Source organism: Phyllostomus discolor, chromosome 14 (assembly GCF_004126475.2).
Source record: "Phyllostomus discolor isolate MPI-MPIP mPhyDis1 chromosome 14, mPhyDis1.pri.v3, whole genome shotgun sequence".
Lineage (NCBI taxonomy): Eukaryota > Metazoa > Chordata > Mammalia > Chiroptera > Phyllostomidae > Phyllostomus > Phyllostomus discolor.
The window spans coordinates 5,130,009-5,153,651 of NC_040916.2; the positions used below are offsets into that span (position 1 = coordinate 5,130,009).

At 38.0% G+C, this 23,643-nt stretch overlaps 1 protein-coding gene across 2 annotated transcripts in view; it reads right to left on the reverse strand.

The window, feature by feature from the left end:
• Positions 1 to 2,334: 2,334 nt before the first annotated feature.
• Positions 2,335 to 23,643, reverse strand: part of NUCKS1 (nuclear casein kinase and cyclin dependent kinase substrate 1) — a 31,559-nt gene continuing 10,250 nt past the window's right edge. The window contains exons 2-7 of one of the 2 annotated variants that reach the window (XM_028530562.2): positions 14,391 to 14,440; positions 11,917 to 12,022; positions 8,874 to 8,929; positions 8,118 to 8,270; positions 6,765 to 6,914; positions 2,335 to 5,818 (exon numbers count right to left, since the gene is read on the reverse strand). In XM_028530562.2, the coding sequence (XP_028386363.1) occupies positions 5,619 to 5,818; positions 6,765 to 6,914; positions 8,118 to 8,270; positions 8,874 to 8,929; positions 11,917 to 12,022; positions 14,391 to 14,440 (715 nt within the window). In that variant the 3' untranslated portion in view covers positions 2,335 to 5,618. The remainder of the gene's footprint in view (positions 5,819 to 6,764; positions 6,915 to 8,117; positions 8,271 to 8,873; positions 8,930 to 11,916; positions 12,023 to 14,390; positions 14,441 to 23,643) is intronic. The other variant, XM_028530563.2, reaches the window with a different exon arrangement.

The following is a 23,643-nucleotide window of genomic DNA, read 5'->3' on the forward strand; positions in this document are numbered from 1 at the left end:
ATAGCTACAATATCAGCCCAATTCTAAAGGGACCTTGTACCATGTTCACCATCTAAGTAGTATTTAATTCTAAAATGCAATATAGTGCAGTTCTTGTGGGTGTCTAAAATTGAACACAGATGTGCTTTGTGAGTATAAACATTATCCTAAATTATATATGATTGTTGGGAGAATTTTGCCCTCCACAAGTTTATAACCTTGGATGTGAACATGAGGCAAAATGCTAACTGGGACCCAAGTAGTCAGTACTCCCTTGATAAATCAAGTTAGTGAATCTATTGCCTCTTGATTCCTTACTCTAAAATATTAATTTCTGTTTTGACTTGAGACAAGACATGCTTTTCTTGTTACAACAAAAGTGATGGTCACTGTTAGTTTCTAGAAAATTCATTCAGGAAGCAGCACCTCCCCACCCCGCCCCGCAGTCTGGCTGGACTGGGAGCTAAAGGCCAAGGTGATCAGCTCTCTAAGTCAGTGTATTTGCGTGAAGAGTATTACAAGAAGTACACAGAGCACATATCTGGGTTATAAAAGCCCTTTTATAAAGCAATTTTTAAACAAAACAAAGTTTACAAAAGAAAAAAAGATACAGAAAAAGAATAACTTGCTTCATGTCCCAAAAAGAGAAAAAAGAAAAAAAAAAGAAAACAAAAGGGACAATGCCAACATGCTCAACGATAACGGGTTCTTTTTCTTATTTTTTAATACAAAATACAAGCAAAGGATACATACTTAAAACAGAGCTCAGGAGCAGACACGCAGTCCTGGAAACCCTTCAATAAAAGAAAGCAGGAGTTTGTTTTTCTTTGTCTATGCAGATACGTACAGAGACTGGGATATGTAAAAATTAAGTATCACAAAAGACCATCACACAAGTCTACCAATGCATGTTGCATCTATAATTCACGAACATGGTCAACAAAATCATGTTCACTTCAACCCCATTTCATTTAAATTAAAAAAAACTTTTAAATAAAGTGGTTACATTCAAACTTGAACTTCCTTAGTACCATGCTGCAGATTTCAGCACTGTTAAGGTATTGCAAGAATGCCCAACTCTCTGGTGTCTGATCGCAACCTAGCAACGTTGCAGTATTGAGAAGGGGCTGCCCCAGTCTCAGCCCATGGACTTACAACTAAATACGTTTAAGCAGGTTCCTCTTTTACCCTTCCTGCTCAGAACATGTAAGATTAAGGATGAAAATGAAGGAAGACCGGGAATTTCAGAGCTGGCAAAATGAAGTCTGAAAGATGAATCAAGGCAAACAGTTACTGATAACTTGGCTGCTGCTTAACCTAGAAAGTCTTCAAGTCTTTCCTTAAATCTTGCAGGAATTAGGTGTTTAAGGTTGGCTGCAACATGTTCCTGGTAAATAAACTAGGTAGAGCTCTTATTTACAGATCTTGTAACAAATACTTCTGGAGAAAAAGAATTATTTAATTTCCAGAAGACAAAGGTTTAATTGCCAGACATATACACACACTCACACACACCCACACAATACTTCAGGGGTTTTTATACACGTTATTTAGGGCATAAGCTTAGTACTATACCCCTAATGCCACATCAAAAAAGGGACAACAAAAAAACCCAATTTTACCCTCCCCCCAAATCTAGAAAACCCTCCCTTCACCCCTGATGTACAAAGTGTATGCATAACGGTGGCATTCCACCGGCCACACGAAGCATGCTCGGACAGAACAGATGTCACCAGTTTAGTCACTCCACTGGCACGGTGATAGGCAGGTTTCAGGGACTTTTCCCGATAGTGGTTAATACACAGCACCACTGCGAATGTTGTAAATTTGGCTATGAAAAACAGGGTGACTTAGGGACTTAGGGTTTGTTTTGTGTCAAGTTTATCCCAAGACAAAGAGAAGAAAATGGGTTGCAGATTGACAGCTTGATGTCCCAATATTCAAAGTGACTCCTTTTCTAAAAAACCCAGCTCCAACCACACACAGAAAAGGGTAACTTTCTAACCTCAAGAGCAACCAAATTTTTATCGGATTTTCCCTACCCCGTGGCAAGACATGTGTATCACTCGTTCTGTATAAGTACCCAAGTCTGAAGGCCCCCGAGCCCAGTGCCCAGGCTTCTTCCTTTCAAGACTCCCGAGGTGGCTGTCCCTGCTTCTCAATGCAGCCGCCTGCGAGGCGGGCACAGGAGGACTCCCCCAACGCCCACGCTCTGCAACAGCGACACTGACCACAGCGTCTTCCATAAGGCTTTCCCTGTGGCTCCTCCAGGTAGTAACTGCTGCTCTTGCCTTTCTAACACTCCCAAAGCATCTTCTAAACTGGTTGGTTTAAAGAAAAGCACTCTTCCCTTTCCTCAACTAGTACTCCAAAATTCACTTGCTACCCGAATGGCCATGGATAAAGAAAGAAATCTTTGAGGGGAAAAGAAAAAGGGCAATTTAGTTTAGCTGACCAGAAGATATATCCATAAGAGTGTCAAAAACTTTACTGGATTATCATCTCCAATTCCTCCTGATTAGTTACCTGTAGGAAAATGCTACTTGAGTCAGTACTTAGAATAAGAATCAAATTGAGAATTAAACCTGGGCCAACTGTTACTGTGTGGGGGGAAATCACTATCGAACCTCCCTCGTGGGAAATCAACCATTATTTTTTGAGATGAAAAGATTTCCACTCACTACCTTCTTAAAGGAGGACATACCCATTGATTTTCCTTTATGGACTCAGTGAGAAGTGGAGATATGAAAGGGGGGGTTAGAAAGAACAAATCTACCACTACTAAAAGTAAGAAGTATCCTTTGGGCCTGCTCCACTGATTCCAATCCGAGGTGGGGAGGGCTAAAAGCAGCAGCAAGGTACAGATAGATTTAATAACATGGAAACTACCCTTGTCAAGTTGTAGGTGTGTTGGGAAATCTAGAAAAAAAATCTTAATAACTAGAATGTAGTGTCAGTCAGCACAGCTGCCGAAATCCATGTTTCGGAGTAACCCTAACAGAGCTAATGTAAGAATTCAGTTAACACAAACGAGCACCTTCAAAGTTAATGTCCCACTTCCTGAGCACTGTAGAACAAGACGGTGAATGCCACTGCCATTTCACCATAGGCACGCCAGAGAAAGAGAGGGAGTTGAGTCAAGGGTGGTGCCAATGGCCAGCCCCTGTCAGCTTACAGCCCGTACCCTTCCCGACACCACCATCAGCCCGACTATTGAGCACCTGCTTCCAGTTGAGACGCCACAGCTACCCTCTTCTTTGCATGCATGATTTGAGGGGAAGACTAGAGTGTTTTAATCAATAAAAAGTGGAGAAAACAAAGGTCATTCAGAGCCTGTCTCACTTGGGGACACAGATCCTTTTGTCCAGTCTATTAGAAATACGTAATACATTTTTCAATATCATGAATTAATTTTTAAAAAAGGGATCCCACACAAAAAGCCCAACCAAATGCACACAAGTAACTTAGAAGACAAGATTACCTCTAAAGTATGTGCCTATATCAGAGATGTTAGTGCAGATTAATATATTAAAGAGACTGTATTACATAAAATACCAAGGCTAAAGTTTTAAAAGACACCTCCCCCCAATTTTCACAAAACATGATCTAAGAAAATCCCAAATGTTACTAGGAATGTAAGACTTAAAGTTATAAACCCCTAAAAATAGAAGTGCATGGTGGAAACACTGATAGGTCTCTTGCTATAAGACCCAAACCTTGTTAAAATTAGATACCTGAACGAACCCACTAAAGCAAACAGAATAATCTTTAGGTAACAATCCAACTTCTACTTATGTTCAAGCTTTGCATTTTTGGCCTAGTACTACAATCTTCAAATTCAATCTTTAACACATAGTGCAACAGTGAAATGACTCTCTGTCACTGGGTGTTATTTTTTTTTTAATCACAAAGTAAAAATATTAAAGTGTCTTAATAATCAGAGTAAAAATATTCCTTAAATAACCTTTTGTTCTAGGAACACCTGAAAGAAAGCCACTTTGCCTGACAGAAAAATATGCTGTAATTGAAAGGAAAAAAAACTGCGTAAGTAAAATACTAAGGAAGCAAACCTAAATAAAAACGCAGAGGTTAAATTTCACTAATTTTTGAACTTCTTAGCACGCTAAGGCCCCTGACCCTTGCTCCCAGAAGCTTAAGGTGTCAGGATGTGAAGGATCAAACTTACAGATCTATCTCCTGACTGCTTCCATAAGGCATGGAAAGTCTGTTATCAACTGCACACAGGCCTCCCGAATGCCTGCTTTCTCTAGCCCTGCTGTACCCCATCAATTCCTGCTTTAAGCAACATGAATAGTAAGCAGGCGCACCAGTTCAAAAAAAAAAAAGGCAAACTGAATAGTGTGGGAGCATTGAACACACACCCACAAAACACAGGATGGGAAGTGAAGACAGAGCCAGGAGAAGTCATGTCCTATAGCAGGGCTGGTAGGCACTGGGGGAGGTATGCAGCGGTGCCCTCCGCTCCAGCAGGAGGCCAAGAGATGCCCTTCACACCGTGCTTCCATGAAGACCTAGGGAGGACAGGCATACAAAAAGGAAAATGTTCTATCCTCAAATAAAAACAGCACAATTCATGGGATCTGAATGCACGCACATTTATGGCATAAAAGAATTTCAGTTCTTTGTTTTCATCAAGGAAAAAATCGCAAGTCTTTGTGAATGAGTTTCACATTAACCGGTATTTTATTTGCTTAAAACCTAAACATTGTCAGTTTGAGAAGAAATCCACTGTGATAATATAGACTTGCCATTTAAATTCTAGGTTTGTTTGTTTTTTTTATCCTTGGTAAAATTTTATCCAAGAAACAGGATATACATAGATTTTAAAACATGAACCATTAGAGAATCAAGTAGGAAATTAAGCATGATTTAAGTTTTAGAGGCCCTTGTTTTTGTTTGTTTGTTTTTGTTTTTTAAATTTCTTAAAGACTGTAGCAGGATAAAAGGGTCACTGGCTCTGAATCTCTTTGAGATAACAAGTGATGAAATGAAATAAAAAACAACAAAAAAACAAAAACAAAACAACAACAAAAAACCCCCACAAAAAACCCACACCCTCAAACAAGGTCAGGTAACCTACTCCCTGCCCTGCCCCAAGGTAAAAAATAAACTTGACAATTGATTTTTTAAAAAGTTTAAGTAGAGAAAGAGGCAATCGTTTTGAACTAAAACCCTTCTAATGTTTTTTGATTACTGCTCAACTTGCTACTGTCTAGCAAAAAGCAACATTTCCATAGTGTTCATCTCAAATCTTATTGCTTTACAACTGTGGTATGCCATCCATTAAAAATAAAAAGATGAAGCAGTTGATCCAGTGATTAATTTGACACGGCTTTCATTGGAAAAGCGAGGGAGGAGAGGGTGGTGGCAAAGAAAAGACCAATAGACAAAAAGGTAAATTAAACATACAATGGTTTTCTTAATTAAAAAAATTTTTTTAAAAAAGAGAGAAGATGTTATTTTCAACAAAAGGAAAAAAAGCGTTGAAAGCCCATGAGTCAAGCCATAGCCAAAACCATGTTCTATCTTATGTAGGTTTTCTTTTTTCCCCGTTTTCTTTTTTCCTTTTTTTTGTTTTTTGTTTTTTAAATAAAATCTCTCCCAAACCATCATCACTTTTAATCCTCCCCAGACGGGGCTTCATCTTCAGACCCTTCATCCCCAGACTTCTCGGGCGCGGGGCTGGCAGATGTCTTCTTCTCTGGGGGGCTTTCTGGTTCCTCGTCGTCTTCTTTGGGAGAAGGAGTCTTTTCCTTTGATGCCTTTGAAGCTGTGGGGCGACCCACTTTCCCTTTGCCTTTCACAGGGCTTGGCGTCACTGAGGGAAGAGAAATACCAAATTGGGGAAGGGAAGACAAAGACTTTAATAAAAATTCAACTACAAAACCAAACAGTCCACCAGAATAAAAGCTATAAAGACCATTTACTAAAAACCAAGGCGGACACTGGTCTCCAACCCCTCTTTACCAGAACTTCGGTGTTGCGTAAGCGGTTACGCTCATGCTAAAGAAACAGATGCTGCAGACACTGCACATCATCCTAGTGGCCTGTGAAATGGAATGCTGTTTGTGCTTAAAAGTGGGTCAAGAAGAAGAAAGGATATGACAATCTGAGTAGAATCTGAAGCCATCAAATAATCAGACAGTTCTGGGATTCCCAACAAGAAATGATGAGTAAAAGGTTTAAAAATCACGAGGTTCCACTTGCTAGAATAAAAAAACAAATCTAACTTTCTGATTTAATGACAAACTAGCTCTGACCAGGGGAACATCGGGCAGAAACCATGGGCCTTGGGGAAAATGACTGCATGTGGTCAGTGTGGCTTTATTCCGCTAACACAGAGGCTGCCGCAGTGACCAGAACGCAGAATGAACTGCTGTATGTAGGTGCACGTTTCCACAGTTCCAAGTCTTCACTAGCTGCTGGGATTGGGTTCCTGGTGGGAAAAAGGGCAGGGATAGCTCTGTTGACAGTGTTCCTAACACCGTGCCTGACACAAATAGGTCATTCCCAAATCTTACTGATGGTTTGGCAGGAGTTGAAGAACAGGGCTAAGCCACCAGGCTCTTGGAGGGGTTAGAGTCCTTATTAATAAATAAGCAACACTTCCAGGTGTAGAATACACGATCCTTTCAGAATCCATGTATTCTTAACTAACTGTGTGGCCAATGCCACTCTCTAATGAAGAATTTCTGTAAAGAAAGTTAATTAGTTCATAAAATTTTTCAAAAGCAGTAATATAACTTCAGTTCTGCAGAACTCACCTGTAGCCTTTAGCCTGGGTTTGGGCATTTTCTTTTCTTTTCTCTCAGGTTTGGACTTCTTAACCATCTTTTTGTTTTTCTTTTTTGAACTGCCATAGTCACTATCATCATCATCTTCCATTAGAAAATCTTCATCACTGCCGGAATCTTCTGAGAGGAAAGAAGAATTTCAACGTCCAACTTAATGTACACATCCTTCTAAGTGAACAAAGGGAGAAAGCACTAAGAATGACTGGAGGATGGGACCTGGGAGCCAAACACTCCTGGATTCTAGCTGCTGCTGTACTGCCCATTTGGTGGGAGTCATCACTGACCCCACCTGTAAAGTGTGTGTGGGTGTGGGTATGGGTTAACATGACTAACTTATTTGAAGAGTAGGTTGAACACAGCAAGGGATAAAACTTAATCTGAATGAAAACTGAAGCTAGCCCTGGCTGGTGTAGCTCAGTGGACTGAGTGCGGGCTGTGAACCAAAGTGTCGCAGGTTCGATTCCCAGTCAGGGTACATGCCTGGGTTGCAGGCCATGACCCCCAGCAACCGCACATCGATGTTTCTCTCTTTCTCCCTCCCTTCCCTCTCTAAAAATAAATAAACAAAATCTTAAAAAAGAAAAAAGAAAACTGAAGCTATCAAGTAACGTGGGGGTACTTATATCATTCCTGAATAATACTGGTAAGACCAGGGAAATAAAACTGAATCGACATCATGTGCTTGGTGCAAACATGAATAAATGAAACACGAAAATTACATACAAAGCAATAACACATGTAACTAACTAATCTGAATAACCCCTGAAACATCTAAATTCTGTTACTAACACTTTTTGTCAGGAAGAGCTCTACACCCTTCTCCACCAGGCCAGAATACAAATCTTAATCACAATATCCACTGTGTAACTATCGTTCTAACAATCGTTTGAGTATTTAAGTACAAATGATGAACAGCATAGTCATGATAATCTTTGAATCTTTTACAGTATCAATAGATGTCAAAGTCATCATCTCTTCTAACAATGAGTAATTTAAGGGGCCATTTGTTAACACTTAACACCCCCCTAAAAACTGCCAAAGCAGTCAAGGACACAAACTACAATCAAGATGAAGGCACCAGCCCTGGCTGGTGTGGCTCAGTGGATTGAGCACTGAACTGAGAAGCAAAAGGTGGTTGGTTCAATTCCCAGTCAGGGCGCATGCCTGGGTTGCAAGCCTGGTCCCCAGTAGGAGGCATACAAGAGGCAACCACACATTGATATTTCTCTCCCTCTCTTTCTCCCTACCTTCCTCTCTCTCTAAAAATAAATAAAACCTTAAAAAAAAAAAAAAAAGACCAAGGCACCAGCCAAATGTACGTACTCTCCTGGAATGGTGCCTCATCCTCTTCTTCTGGTTCTTCTTCACTGCCCACATCTTCCATGAGCATCTCTCTCTGTTTAGACGCCGCTTTAGAGGCTGCCTGCCGTTGCTGGCGCACGTTTTTATGATCTTCTTTTTCATCTTCACTGTCCTCTGCAATATCAAAGTTATGATGCACTAATCCAAGATTTGTGTTTATTTGACAACTAACCAGAAAAGCCAATGCAATGGCCATTATGAGATATAACCTGCAGCTTTATTTCATTCAAAAAGGATAAAATCTATCCTTAAAAATTCCAACAGAAGAGGAGCTACAATTCGAAGAATGAACTTGAAATAAGTACCCCACTATTACATACAAAATAACTTATGCATTTAGTTTTAAGTAAAAATAAAGCTGAATTTAGGTGTAAACACATGCTTCTTATAACACACTTTAAACTTGTATTTACAATAGTGCCAGGCATTACTATAAAACCACATATTTGGCCCTGGATGGTATAGCTCAGTGGATTGAGCACAGGTTGTGAACCAAAGGGTTGCCAGTTCGATTCCCAGTCAGGGCACATGCCTGTGTTGCAGGCCAGGTCCCTGGTGGGGGCCACATGAGAGGCAACCACACACTGATGTTTCCCTCCCTTCCCCCTTCTCTAAACAATAGATAAAAACTAAAAAAAAGAAGTCTGCATATTAAAATGTCCAATGAATAAATACATAAAGAGAATTACATCTATTGCATTAAATGTTGTTTATTACCTGCTGAGTGAGAATCATCCTTCTTGGTCTTCACATCTTTTTCTTCTGAGTCTTCACTATAAGGGGAAGGAGTAAAAAAATTTAAGTTATTAGATCAAAATCTAAATGAATGTAGATCCCTGGTATCTGACTGAAGAACACTGAAGAAAACCTTCTTATTCATATAAAATTCAAACAGTGCTGAGGAGTAAAGTTGCTTCCATTATTTCCCTCCTTTATAGGGATGTTGGTGATTAAACACAATTTTTACTTACTTTTGGAAAATGCTGCTTCTAAAAACCCAAAGGTAAAAAAAAGAAGGCATCTCAACACAGGTTGAAAATTTCTCAAAAAACATTTAATAAGGAAAAAAGTTCTTGGTTGTTAAAGGCAGAATATAGAAATACCACCATTGTATAATGTGTCGATGGTGGTAAAATAAGCAAATAAATGGACAGCACCAATATAGTTATTAGAGGAAATTGGAATTCAGTTACATAAATTACACTATGTCTAAAGTTTATCTAAAAAAATAAAAATATTAACTAAATATTTTTTGCCTCCACTATTTCTATACATGAGAAACATGAGCACACGGGCCTGCTTGGTATCCTGGAGAAAATGAAAGTGAGCTCTAGATCACTGCAAAATAGAATAAGAAGTTTCAAAGCTCAATGAAAAGTTTCATAAAACAACTTTTAAAGTCCCAAAGATGCATATTTTATGTCCTCACAAATCTTATCTCAGGAATCTGGGTTCTAGTGTCCTGTTTTTGTCATTAGTTTTATGATCTCAGGCAAATTACTTGGTATTCTTCAGCGCTAAAATTTTATGATTTCCTGAGAAATTCTGACAAACAAAAAAACAAAAGTATACATAAAAATTCTCTTCATAGCTTTTCTTTCTTAAACAGTAGGTCTTGTAAATCTCTTGGTATTTCCATAATCTAGATCACACTCAAATGACAAACTACTAAACCCTAGATTCCTAAGTGAAGAAAAAAAAAACAAACATATTTCTTTACTAAGCAATCTGATGCAAGAAACTATAATTCTGAAACCTGTAACTGTTACTTTAAAAAAAAACATTTTATTAAAAATTGTATTTATTTTTTAGAGAGGGGGGAAGGGAGGCAGAAAGAGAGGAAGAGAAACTTTGAAGTGTGAGAGAAACATTCATTGGTTGCCTCTTGCACGCCCCCAACTGAGGACCTGGCCTGCAACCAAGACATGTGCCCTGACTGGGAATCGAACCTACAACTGTTCAGTTCTCAGGCCAGTGCTCAATCCACTGAGCCACAGCACCCAGAGCTGTAACTGTTCTATAGAAATGTTTTTATGTAAAATAAGCATTTAATTCACAAGTCTACAACAATAAATTATATGACTTTTCTCAAGTTCTTTTATTATTGAATTTATAGAAACCATTAATCCTTGAGTCCTATTGGAGCAAAGCCAAGTTAATAGCTGAGCTTTTTAAAAACATTTTTAAAAAAGATTTTATTTATTTAGTTTTAGAAAGGGGAAGGGAGGGAGAGAAACACTGATGTGTGAAAGAAACATCGACTGCTTGCCTCTTGCATGTTCCCCAACCAGGGATCTGGCCAGCAACCGAGGCAGGTGCCCTGTCTGAGAATCAAACCAGTGACCTTTTGGTTTGCAAGACGACACTCAACTCATTCAGCCACACCAGTCAGGGCAAAAGCTGAGCTTTTAAGTAGAGACCAATGGAAAAATCAACATAATATGGTCCGAGGGAATAAACATATAATGGCAATAAAAGCTATATTTACTTCAAGCACTCCTGACACTTTGGAGAGAATAAAAAAACCGAGTGACTACAACAAGGAAAAATTTAGGTTAGGTATCAATTACATCAAGGAGACATTATAACAGCCTACAAGGAAGCTCATTCTTAGAATAAATATACTTAATATAATAAAATATATTATTGGGCTGCTATATAAAACTGGATTAGAGAGATATACTATGAAACTGTGAAAGATTTGTTTACCCACAACACATTTTTCTGAAATTTTCCAAGAAAGAAAATATTAGATGTTAGCAATACAAGCAAACATAAATATTACGTTACTGTATATATTTAATATTGTTTTATCTGCAAATTTAGCATCCCATAAATTCAGAATGGTAAGACTGCTGCCTGGAGCTTTATTATAGTGATTTTAGTGCTTGCCAGTAAATATCTAGAACTAGTGAGAAATATTGTTCATATCTTTGAACTGCAAATACTTAATAGTATTATTTGGAAGTAATATAGCTCAATGGTTAAAAAACAGACTTTGGCCCTGCTGGTATGGCTCAGTGGATTGGATGTTGGCCTGTGAACCAAAGGGTTACCGGTTCAATTCCCAGCCTGGGCACATGCCTGGGTTGTGGGCTGGGTCCCCAGTGGGGGGCACGCAAGAGGCAACTACACACTGATGTTTCTCTCCCTTTCTGTCTCCCTCCTCTTCCCTCTCTCTAAAATTAATAAATACAATCTTTAAACAAACAAACAAACAAACAACCTAAGGGAAGGGAGATGTCCCTAATGATTAAATTACCTAAACAAAGGAGAATTGCTTATAGGCAGTAAAACTTGGCAGGCTATACACTTAAAATTTTCTAAGCTTTAGTAATGATTCTACCAGTGATTTGTAACTGAATGAGAAAGATTCTTTGCTATTTCTTTGCTATTACTATAATAAAAATATCATTCTTTGCTATTACTATAATGAAAATATCAATACTAACGTTAGGAAACAAATTACATACGTAAGCAATCTTTCTGCTTATGTTCAAAGGTTTGAGGTGGCAACTAAGGCATTCTCGGAGGTCACCTTGGATTCCAGGCTGAGTCCAAGTAAGCCTCATGACCTTAAAGAGACCAGCCTCTAGTCTCAGAAGCCCTGCCCTAAGTTAAGATTAAATATGCACATTAAAGTGGACTATTAGTGCCTTCCCAAAAGAAATGAAGACTCTACTAGTTTAGAGGTCAGAAGCTACCCTCGCCTGACAGTGGCCGACAGTGTGAGCAGGAACAACGTAACAAGGCCTCTTACCTGTCTTCCTGTGAATTCTTTCCAGATCGCCTCTTATTTTTAGCTTCTCGAGGAGATGATCGAATTTTCTTAGCAGGAGGGCCTGAATCTCTTCCATAATCTTCGTCTAAACAGCATTTTTCAAAGTCAATAAACTATGTTATGATTTTAACATGTAGAAATTACCACTGTATTTACTGAAATTATCTCTCGTGCTATTCAAATGATGAGGGGCAGGATTTCCCACATAATTTTTTATTTTCACTTAAAAACAAATTCTCCTGTCCCAGTCCCACCACCTTAACTCAATCATTTCCATTTCTGCATATTACCCTCTAGTCCTCATGTGTATATATTTTAATATATCCATAGCCAAATATCTCTTATCATTTTATATCCTACCTCTTTATTAAATATTTTCCCATGTTCCCTCATCTTCATATTTTAAAACTACTATAGCAATGAGTATATTATTATAAGCATTTTAGAATGTAAAGATCCCACAATTCCTCAATCATAATACAATTTCTGTTATCAAGTAATTCCTTTTAAAGTATCAATTATAGTATACTCTGGCACTTGAGGAAAATACCTGCAATTTCAAAAGACCTATTAAACTCAAGAAAATTACCCTGCCTTAAGGTGATTATTTCTAAAACAGTTTACTACACCATTATACATAATGGTGAGGATCTGGAAGTAGTCTGGAGCTTAAACAATTAATAAGTGTTGGACACATTATAAATTCTATTATGGAATATCTCATTACCATCAATAGGAATTTTTCAAGTAATTTTTTAAAAAGAGATTTTATTTATTTTTAGAAAGAAGGGAAGGGAGGGAGAAAGAGAGGGAGAGAAACATCAATGTGTGAGAGAAATATTGATCAGTTGCCTCTCACATGCCCCTAACGGGGGACCTGGCCTGCAACCCGGACATGTGCCCTGACTGGGAATAGAACTGGTGACCTTTTGGTTCACAGGCCGGCACTCAATCCACTGAGCCACTCCAGCCAGTGCTCAGTAACTTTTTTTAAAAAATTGATTTTAAAGACAGAGAGAGGGAGAGAGGGAGAGGGAGAGGGAGAGAGAGAGGGAGAGAGAAGGAGAGAGAGGGGGGAGAGAGAGGGAGGGGGGGAGAGAGGGGGAGAGGGAGGGGGGGAGAGGGAGGGGGAGGGAGAGGGGGGGCGGGGGGAGAAGGGAGATACCAATTTGTTGTTCCACTTGTTTATGCATTCATTGGTTGATTCTTGTTTGTGCCCTGACTGGGCATCAAACCCACAATGTTGGTGTACCAGGACAATGTTCTAAAAATTGAGTTATCTGGTCAAGCCTCAAGTAACTTCTAATAGCATGAGGAAGATACTCATAAGTAGGGATGTGGTGGGAGAGTGACAGAATCCAAAATTCTACAGCAAGGCTTCAACTAGATTTATTTTTTTTTAAGGGGGAAAAAAAAGTCAAAAGCTTTTTCAACAAAATGGCTAAAATGTCTATTTGCTGGCTAAGGGATCTTGTGTAATAGCTTTGCCTGTTTTCTTTATCTGCAGAATGGAAATAATAATATACATCCTGGATTGTTCTGAGGATTAAAAGAATTAATACAAACATTTAGCAAGCATTTAATAAGTGTTAGTATTCCATCTGGGAGTTTGGATTATTATTTTTATTGTTTTTACTCTCCCTTATATATTTCTGTATTTTCTCAATTCTCCCAAAGTGCATATATTACTTATACAGTAAAATTAGATCTAAAAAAAGAAAGAAAAAAGAATAGTAAATGCACCTGGAAAACAATGAGATTAGAAATAGCATATTCTAGCCCTGGCGGAGTAACTCGGTTGGGTAGCTCAGCTAGTTAGGGCATCGTCCTAATATGCTGCAGGTCGTGGGCTTGATTCCCAGTCAGGTGACATACAAAAAGTGACCAATGAATGCATAAATAAGGGGAAAAACAAACTGATGTTTCTCTGTCTCTCTTTTCTTCTTTTCCCTTCCCCCCTTTCTCTAAAATCAATGAATAATTTTTTAAAAAGAAAAGAAACATATTCTAAAGAAACCTGTTACAACTAAGATTTCAGATCCACTTCTCATCCTATGATGGTTCACAAATCAAAGTTATTTCACAAAATACTGTCATCTTAGTGACTTTACTACGTAAAAAACTTAACACTCCCTATTAAAAGTTACAAGTTTAAACTGTGATTATAGCAGGAGATATATTAACTAATAAACATTGCATTAGAATTACTGCACATTTAAACTTTGGACTACAAAACCAGGTAAGAAAAAAATAATTCAAATATTTGTATCAAGGAAAAGTTAAAATCTACACAAGTTCAACTTCTGTTTTGTGTGACACAGAGCTTGATGTAATTTACATACATACAGTCTAAAAATAAATAAAATGGTCTGACAGCATTATGAAAAAGTTCATAAGCTGGTGATGCTTCCACTAGGGTCCAACTTAAAATTTACTGAAAGAGCAAAACTTACCAGCATCATCAGATTCCTGAAACTGTGAATAATCAACGACCTTCCTATTTCTGTAGAAAGAAGAGATTCTAATTAAGATTATAAAAACATAGGGTGTTTCTAAGATATTAGGACACATTTTTCATAAGCAGGACTAGAACTAGCTCTCTGAAAAATTTTTTTCAGTAAGCCTCCACCTCTGCCAAACACCATTTTGTTACAGTAACATGTAGCTTAAACCAAGTGTTTCAAACTACAATCCTCGTATTGCTCACCTCAGTGATCATTCAAATATTATTCTTTCCCACAAACAACCCCAAACACATATACATAAAACAGCAAAATGACGCAAACTACCTTCTTCTATGTTCACTATATAGAGATATCACATGTGTACAAACCAAAACTGTAAATGTTTTCTTACTGCTACATATACATATCTATGTGCACTTGATAGACAAGTTATTACTGAGTTTTTTCCAAGATGAAGTGATTTTTTAAATATAATACAATTACATTATAATATATAAATAATGGTGACAGTAAATTAAGGCTTACAAAGATGGGAAAGAAAAAAAAAACTGACCCACTCAAAAGATTCTTTTTATTGAAGGGTCTATAAATAAGAAAAATATGAAAATCTACTGAATTTATGTGTCTATTTGACTCAATGATGTTAAGTACTTCCTACTATGTAAGGCATCTCTTTAACATCTCAAACAAACCTTAATTTCCATTTTCCTACTTTATATTCTAAAAACCTGAACGTTTAAAATTCCTCCTCCAAAAATACAGAACGGGGCAAAAGTAGGTTTACAGTTGTGAGTATGCCAGTTTGTTCTTATATTATCATTTATTGTATTCTTTTCCATACAAACAATAGTAAACCTACTTTTGCCCCACACTGTATAGAAGCTTTCATGTGGGAACCCAGACAGCCTGGCTTCCAAAGGAGCCTCACATGCACTGTGACTAAATGATACTGAACAAGTGAACTGAAAGGGTGAGGAGAAACATGCCACCAAGTACACTTAAACCAGAGCAGAGGGATATTCCCGGTTTTATAATAAAGATTAAGATACCACTTATTTTTTTATTTTTAATTTTTTTTTAAGATTTTATTTATTTTTTGACAGAGGAGAAAGGAGAAAGAGGAGAGAAACATCAATGTGTCGTTGCCTCTCGCATACCCACTATTGGGGACCTGGCCCACAATTCAGGCATGTGCCCTGACTGGGAGTCAAACCGGCAACCCTTTGCTTTGCAGGCCTGTGCTCAATCCACTGAGCCCCACCAGCCAGAGCTAAGATACCATTTAAATTCAAAGACAGGATGATCAGAATTCAAGCACAGGTACAAGTAACCTGTGTATAATACGCAAAATGATAGGTGTAGGAATGAATTCTAAGAACATATTTGGGGCTTAGATGTTGATGTCGAAGAACATATAACCATATCCTGTGCTTCAGAGAAAAAAGAAAGGTTTTTAAGGAATTTTTTCCTTCAGTTTTTCTTTAGTCTACCATCAATGAATTATCTTCTGAATTTACTACCTCAGTGAGTCAAGATGCAAAACTAAAAACTATGCTCTAACTACACCTGAGCCTTGAGCAAGACGGGTTTGAAATGCACAGGTCCACTTATTAGATTTTTTCATCCTGTAAACAGATGAGACAAGCTTACAGTATCAATAAATACAGTACTGTAAATGTATTTTCTCTTCCATACTATTTTCTTAGTAACAGTTTTCTGTAGCTTACTTTATTGTATTAATATAATATTATAATACATGTAACATACAAATATGTTAATGAATTGCTTATGCTATTGGTAAGGCTTCCAGTCAACAGTAGACTAGTAGTTTTGTTATAAGTTGAGTTTATATGTCAAAGATACCATCATTCTATTAGAAAGGCTAATTTAAAAAATATGACAGTATCACTTATATGCTGTACAGAGTAGTCAAGTTCACAAACAGAAAGCAGCACAGTAGGTGCCAGGAGCTGGGGTAGGGAGAAACGGCGAGTTAATGGCATATGCACTTTCAGTTTTGCGAGAGGAAGAGTGCTGGAGGTTGGGTGTACAAAAAAGTGAATGTATTTAACATCACTGAACTGTGCATTTAAAAATGGTTAGGATGTTTAATTTATTATTTTACCATAATTAAAAGGAAAAGGAAAATATCTTCTTTCTAAAAAACAAACTATTTGGGCGGGAGGTGCTGGTAATCAAATGTGTACCATGTTCTACCAAAAGTGATTTTTAATGACAGATTGCCATGAGAAACAGTGTTATGATCATAATGTGAAGACGATGATTTTTGGCACTACTTAGGGTCACAGAGTATGGGATGTGGAACCAGCGGAAGGAAAGCATCCAGATGGGGAGTTTAAAATCTTAATCACTAATAACTAATGTATAGTTTCTGAAATCGCAGCCATAATTATTCTGGCTTTCTGTGCTGGTGGCATTGCTACTCAAATATCAGTACAATTTCTGGGTACCATAAATCAAAAAAATACATTCAATGGGATTATTTTAAGGAGGGTAACTAGAATGGTAAAACGTATTGTCATATGAAGAACAACCGAATAAACTGGATTTTTAACTTGCATAAGGGAAAACATGTCAGCTACTTTAGGGCTTTAAAACGAGTAGTAGTAAATGTTGCTGATCCAATTAAGTGCGGGTTCAACATAAAGAGCTTTCTAGCAGTTTGACAAAGATAGTTACTTTCTTAGTGTATCACTAGGGAACACTCCAGAAAATAATCATACAGTAATAAGTACAGAATCTTTGTTAGTAAAAATCCTGAGTTCTGGTTCTAGAACATCAAAGCAAATTGCTTAATTTCTCTTGGCCTTAGGTCCTCCTCTGTTGAAACTGATTACCTAAGTTGCTGACAGATCTAAGAAGTTATTCTATAAATTAAATATTAAAATTTAATGGTAAACAATTCTTTTCCATTGCAAATGGTCAATTAGTCTTTTGCCTACTACATATTTTAACATGTATTGCCATACCATTTTTTCAAAAAAAGATTTTATTTATTTTGAGAGAGGTGAAGGGGGGAGAAAGAGAGGGAGAGAAACATCACTATGTGGTTGATTCTTCCATACTTCCTACAGGGAACCTGGCCTGCAACCTAGGCAGGTGCCCTGACTAGGAGTCGAACCAGTGGCCCTTTAGTTTGCAGGCTGGAGCTCAATCTACTGAGCCACACCAGCCAGAGCTCACTGTACCATTTTTTTCTTCACTAATCTGAGCCTCCTGAAAGTAGTACCCACACCTTACCCCACATTTCTGATATAGAGCAAGAAAAAAGTAGGCACTCAAATGTTTTCTGAACTTTTTGTTCTTAGGATCAAATTGAAGAGATCTGTTAGAAACCTAATTTTATGAGATATGTTAAAGGATAAAATCCCATCTCCTTCAAGTCTCATCTCTTGCCATTTAACAGTGAAGCGCCCCAGGAACTTTGTAATTCCTCCAATTATGTTGTTTCCTATTGGTTATGCTGCTCCTTGGCCCCGAATACTTTCATATCACTCCCCACTCATAACAGGTTCAACCTCACTTCAACACCTTTGATTCTTTTATACCGTGTAATTACTAAACATCTGTCTTCCCTAACAAAGGTGAACTTCTTGAGGACAGGGATTGTCTCTTCTTCATCTGGAACACTGAATTCAAGAAATGCATATTTAATGAGTGAATGATTTGGCCTCTGCAAAAGATTATGGTAGGAAAGGGTTATCAGTACAAAGGATGAGCGTGCCCTTGGAGCTTTCAGACTATCAGACATTTAGTTACCACCGTCCTTAACAACAAAAGAAAATTTAGTTTCTGCCATATTAAATAACTCGTTACATTAAAAAATTAAAAAGGGAACTATGTAGTACATTTTTTCTTTTTTAAAAAAGGTTTTATTTATTTTTAGATATGGGGGCAGGGAGAAAGAGGAGAGAAACATCGATCAGCTGCCTCTTGCATGCTCCCTGACTAGGGATCAAACGGAAACTATACAAGTGCCCTGACCAGGAACTGAACCAGTGACCCCTGCTTTGTAGGAGGACACTCAACCAACTGAGCCAAACTGGTCAGAACACAGTACAGTTTCTCCTGTCCTAGTTTTCAGGTAGAACTACAAAAATAACATGTAGACTATACTGACATACACACAATTAAATTTAAATTTTTCAAACTCAAATTAGAAGACCACTCCTTCCTTTGAAACATTAAACATTTTAATTTTCAATGACATGAAAATAGCCAGAGTAAATGTAATTTTATCACAAAATTATAAAAACTGAGGAAGGCAAAACATGAATATAGAAGCAACCTTGTCTTACAGGTAACTAGTCAAAAAATGCAACCATCTATACATGCTAAAGAGAGAAGGGAAAAATAATGAAAACAAAAGATCTACGATAACAAGGTTCATCCACAATAAGCCTTATAATGATTTGTAATAAGTTTTGTTCATTTCCTGCCCTTTAAAGCTGCTATTCCAAACAATATACGATTTCCACTACTTGGAGTTTACCTTATTTAGGTTTGAAAAACATTTTGATGAACTTATTCCTATGTAAACTGGAAACTGACATGATATACTGGGATAGAAGCACAACCCTTAAGAGAAATATTTAAGTTTAAGAAGTTCTACTTCTAGCTGAAAACAAATAAACATTCTTACTTCCTCAAAATACCATAAATTAAATGCCAAAGCTAAGCCAACTCTTCAGTGTGAAATGTGCATCGACAACTAGAACTGGGAGAAAAAATAAAATTTCAATATAGAATTATAGGTTAAAACAGATTTTTTAATTGGTTTTAAATCCTGGCTCTGCCACTTACTAGTTGTATGTCCTTGAGCAAGTTACCTCCCCTCAATGAACTTCAGTTTTCTCACCTGTAAAATAGGAATAAACAATACCTAACTCTCAAAATTGTTGTGAGTGCCAGGTACACAACCATCCAGTAAGTAGCAGCTATTATAACTTGTAAGCACTAATTTGTTCCACCCAGAATATCACTGCAATCTTGAACACTCTTAAGTAACACTCGTAATTACCTGAATATAAGTCACTCAATTTTAAAATATCTTAAGAATACTGGCTCTAGTACCATTTAGAAAGAATGACTTAAAAGGTTTGTTGCTCATTTCATTAAAATGCAATGCCAAAATGCCTGTTTTTATATTATTTCCTTTATGATAACTTTATGATAAAATTTTCAGATTACCATTAAGGCCAAAGAAAGTAGCAGTAGTTGCTATTTTAAAGCCACCATACAAATCAGATCAATTTCTATCACTCATATCAACTGGAGTTCCATCTAAACAGGTCTAAAAGTTTGCACTAGAATAGAAAATTGTGCCTTGGCCAGTAGCTCAGCTGGTTAGAGCGTTGGCCTGTTCAGGCTGACACAAGAACCAACCAATGAATGCACAAATAAGTGGACAAACAAATTGATGTTTCTCTTTCTCCCTTCCCCTCTCTCTCTTAAAAAAAAGGAACCCTGTAAGGAAAACAAATGTTTAAATACAAAATATTGGGAAACAAAAACTTCAATTATGCGCCTACTCTTAGTTTAAAAGCATATAAACCATTTATGTTCTAAGTGTACCTTGGTCACACACAATGAACCAATTCCTAGGTGATAGCCAGAGGGCTGAAGTGAGAAGCCCCCACTGCCACATCAGTTAAAAGAGAGGGACAGGGGAAGCCAGAGAACACTAAAAGATGTGCTGGGGGCACCAAACACTGATCGCTCCAGCAGTTCAAGAGCAACAGGCTTTTTTCCTTCCACTCCTAATCATCAACTTCTTTCTACTAAATACTGGTAAGTGTACCCTCCAAATGCTTTTTCTTCCTTATAGCAGCAGAGGTCTAAAACCAAAACATAATATTCCTGAAAAGTGAGGTATGTAAAGCCAACATTCTGAAGAGTCAAGGATCACACCGGAGATGGAATCACACATTTGAGGCTATCTCATCTTACTCCTCAGCTTCTGGATGAGAAAACAACTAAGATCACATAACCCAGTTCTACTTTATAATAAACCTGCACATCAAAATAGGGAGAAAGATAACAAGCAAGCTCTAGGTGAGGGAGAACTTCTAAAAACCCTACACTTTATACCACTTAAGGAAAACAAAACCATTTTCTCAAGGCAAATCAGAGACATTTACTACTTTATTTAGCTTGATCACACCTTTTTATCCTGAATAATTTATATTGTTCTGGTCAGGGAAGAACAAAACCACCTTGCTGATTTTCTAGAATATAACAAGTTTCTCATTAGGCAGAGTACATTTGAAATCTGAGTTCTGAGAAACCCAAAATAGCCAGCATAGATCACCTAGGCCTAGGTGGTAAAAATATCATTTCATCAGATGAATGAGGCCCTTAAAAAATGTTTTTTAATCTATAGGTCTCAACCCATTAATGAGTCCTGATATCAATTTACTGGTATATAACCTGCATTTTAAAAGAAAAAGAAAATTGAAAATATCAGAGAAAGCTGTGCCTGAATACTAAGTTCCTGAAACTTGTTTCAGGTGTGTGTGTACTTATGTGTACAAATTACCAAGTCAAATGTATTTATTAGAACGTCATCAAAAACGGTTGAGAGCCACTGTTTTAGACTAAAAAGTGGATTGCAAAAAGAGATTTCCAAAATCTCTTCACACAAAAAAAAGTGTTATTGATCCACAGCCCAATCCACCCCCCCAACTAATCACTATTTCAAGCTTTAAGCACAAAACCTATCGAAGTTTGGTGTGTATGAGGTAGAGTGATATGATTATGATAATATGTAGCCTACTGCAGTAATAGGCTGCTGGACTTCGGCCTTTCTAATCCAGCCCTACCCAAAATTTATCCTATCAACAGGGAATGACTGAGAATCTCTTCTATCTCCCAAGGCGGGCTATTCTAAGAAAACTCCAAATAATGAAACAGTTCTCAACGAGGTGAAATCTGCCTCTAAAGTTCACTAACCGTGACTACCGTGGTCTAAGTCTAACCCGCCCCCCACAGAGCAGGGGCTAAATACTGGGGTTCCTTTTAACTCTTCCTCATGACATATTTTCGAGCATCCTCACAACCTAGCGGCTCTCCTCCACACCACCTCAGTTTCAGTCAAGTCCAGGAAGTAGTGCCCTGATCTAAAGGCAACACCACGGTTTTAAAAGGCGTGTGGGGGAGGGGAGCAGATCCGAGTATGACTGTCCTCTTCCTATTCTACTCCCCATTCGTACTTAGCAGTCCAAGATCTCAGTTGCCTTTTGGGCTGTTACATCACACAATGGACTGGATATTACAATGACTAAAACCTCTTTTCCCAAAATCTAATACGTTTCTGTACACCAATACTTCAACATTTGTATCTTTCTCAAATTCCTATCATCTTCACACTTAATTGGCCCGGGCCAAGAACAAGGTCTTTGAAGGCGTCCAGGTAGACGCCAACCCATGAACCAGCCTTCTCTGGGTATGGCTACTGAGGCGCAGTCATCACTGGGAACTTTCATCCCACCTCCATTTCTTCGTCTTCCCCACAAGGACCTCCTGTGAAGCTCTGTCAAAACTCCTGTTGAGGCCCTGGCCTGGTAGCTCTCGGTTAGTTACAGCGTCAACTCAAAACGCCAGGGTGGCGGGTCCCACCCTGTCAGGGCACACTCCAAGAAGTAACCAATGGCACTGGCAGGTGTGGCTCAGTGGTTTACATGCCTGCCTGCGGACCAAAGGGTCGCCGGTTCGATGTTTCTCTCCCTTTCTCCCTCTCTCTAAAACTCAATAAAACTTTTTTAAAAAGATAACCAATCAACTCATAAATAAGTGGAACAAAATCAGTGTTTGTCTCTAAAAATCATTTAAGAAGTTCCTGAACAAAAACCTCAGTTTTAATTCTTTTTTTAAAAAGATTTTATTTATTTTGAGAGAGAGCGGAAGGGAGAGAAAAAGAGAGGGAGAGAAACATCAGTGTGTGGTTGCCTCTCACATGCCCCCTACTGGGGACCTGGCCTGCAACCCAGGCATATACCCTGACTGGGAATCGAACCAGTGACCTTTTGGTTTGCAGGCTCGTGCTCAATCCACTGAGCCACACCAGCCAGGGCCAAGTTTTTAATTCTAATTCTTTTATTATAATAAATGTTTTAAGCCCTGGCTGATGTAGCTCAGTGGATTGAGCTTGGGCTGGGAACCAAAGTGTCCCAGGTTCGATTCCCAGCCAGGGTACATGCCTGGGTTGCAGGCCATAACCCCCAGCAACCACACATTGATGTTTCTCTCTCTCTCTATCTTCCTACCTTCCCTCTCTAAAAATAAATAAATAAAATCTTAAAAAAATAAAAATAAAAAGAAAAATCCTTAAAAAATGTTTTAAAGAGCAATTCAAGATGGTTTACATCAATAATAATTAAATCTTTTAGGAATAAATCTTTCTCATTCAAACAAAATATCCCCAGGAACCACAAAAAATAAACACAGATAATTAAAAGAATAATTTTAAGAACATAAATGTCTTAAAAAAGTCCTCATTACAACTGAGTTCTGTAAAAAACCAGGATTTTTCCAAGCTTTCCTTGTCAGATCAATTTAGATATTATCACCTCCTTACACGTTAAGGCTGTGAAAAGCTTGCATTAAAGGAACACGCTAAATTATCTTATAAAAGCAAAATTTGAATCAAATGCTTGAGATATCCCTGAAAGCCATCTATGAGACTCGTTTTTGTGACTCCATGCTGACTTGTAATAACTACAATAGCAGTAACTACGTGCCAGATACTTCACCTAAATTCTCACTGAAGTGCATGCACTCTCAGGAGCACACCTGCGCCTTTTTCTCTCCTAAGCTCCAAGGGCCTTCTTTTGCTTCTGTAATGTCTCCTGAGCCTCAGCAGCCTTGCTGGCTCATTTCTACTACTTCTGTAACTTTCCAAATAAACTTTAGAAGTCAATTTTCCAATTCCACACGCTTACAGGGCACTGTCAGTACTTGCTGCCTCCCAAATCTTCCTAAACATTCGCACAAATCTAACTATTCTATAGAACTGATGCCATTAAAGTTTCTGCATATTGCCCTGGCTGGTGTAGCTCAGTGGACTGCGCTTGAGCCACAGACCAAAAGGTCGTGGGTTCAATTCCCAGTCAGGGCACATGCCTGGGTTGCAGGCCAAGTCCCCAGTGGGGGCCACATGAGAAGCAACCACACATTGATATTTCTCTCCCACTTTCTCCTTCCCTTCCCCTCTCTCTAAAAA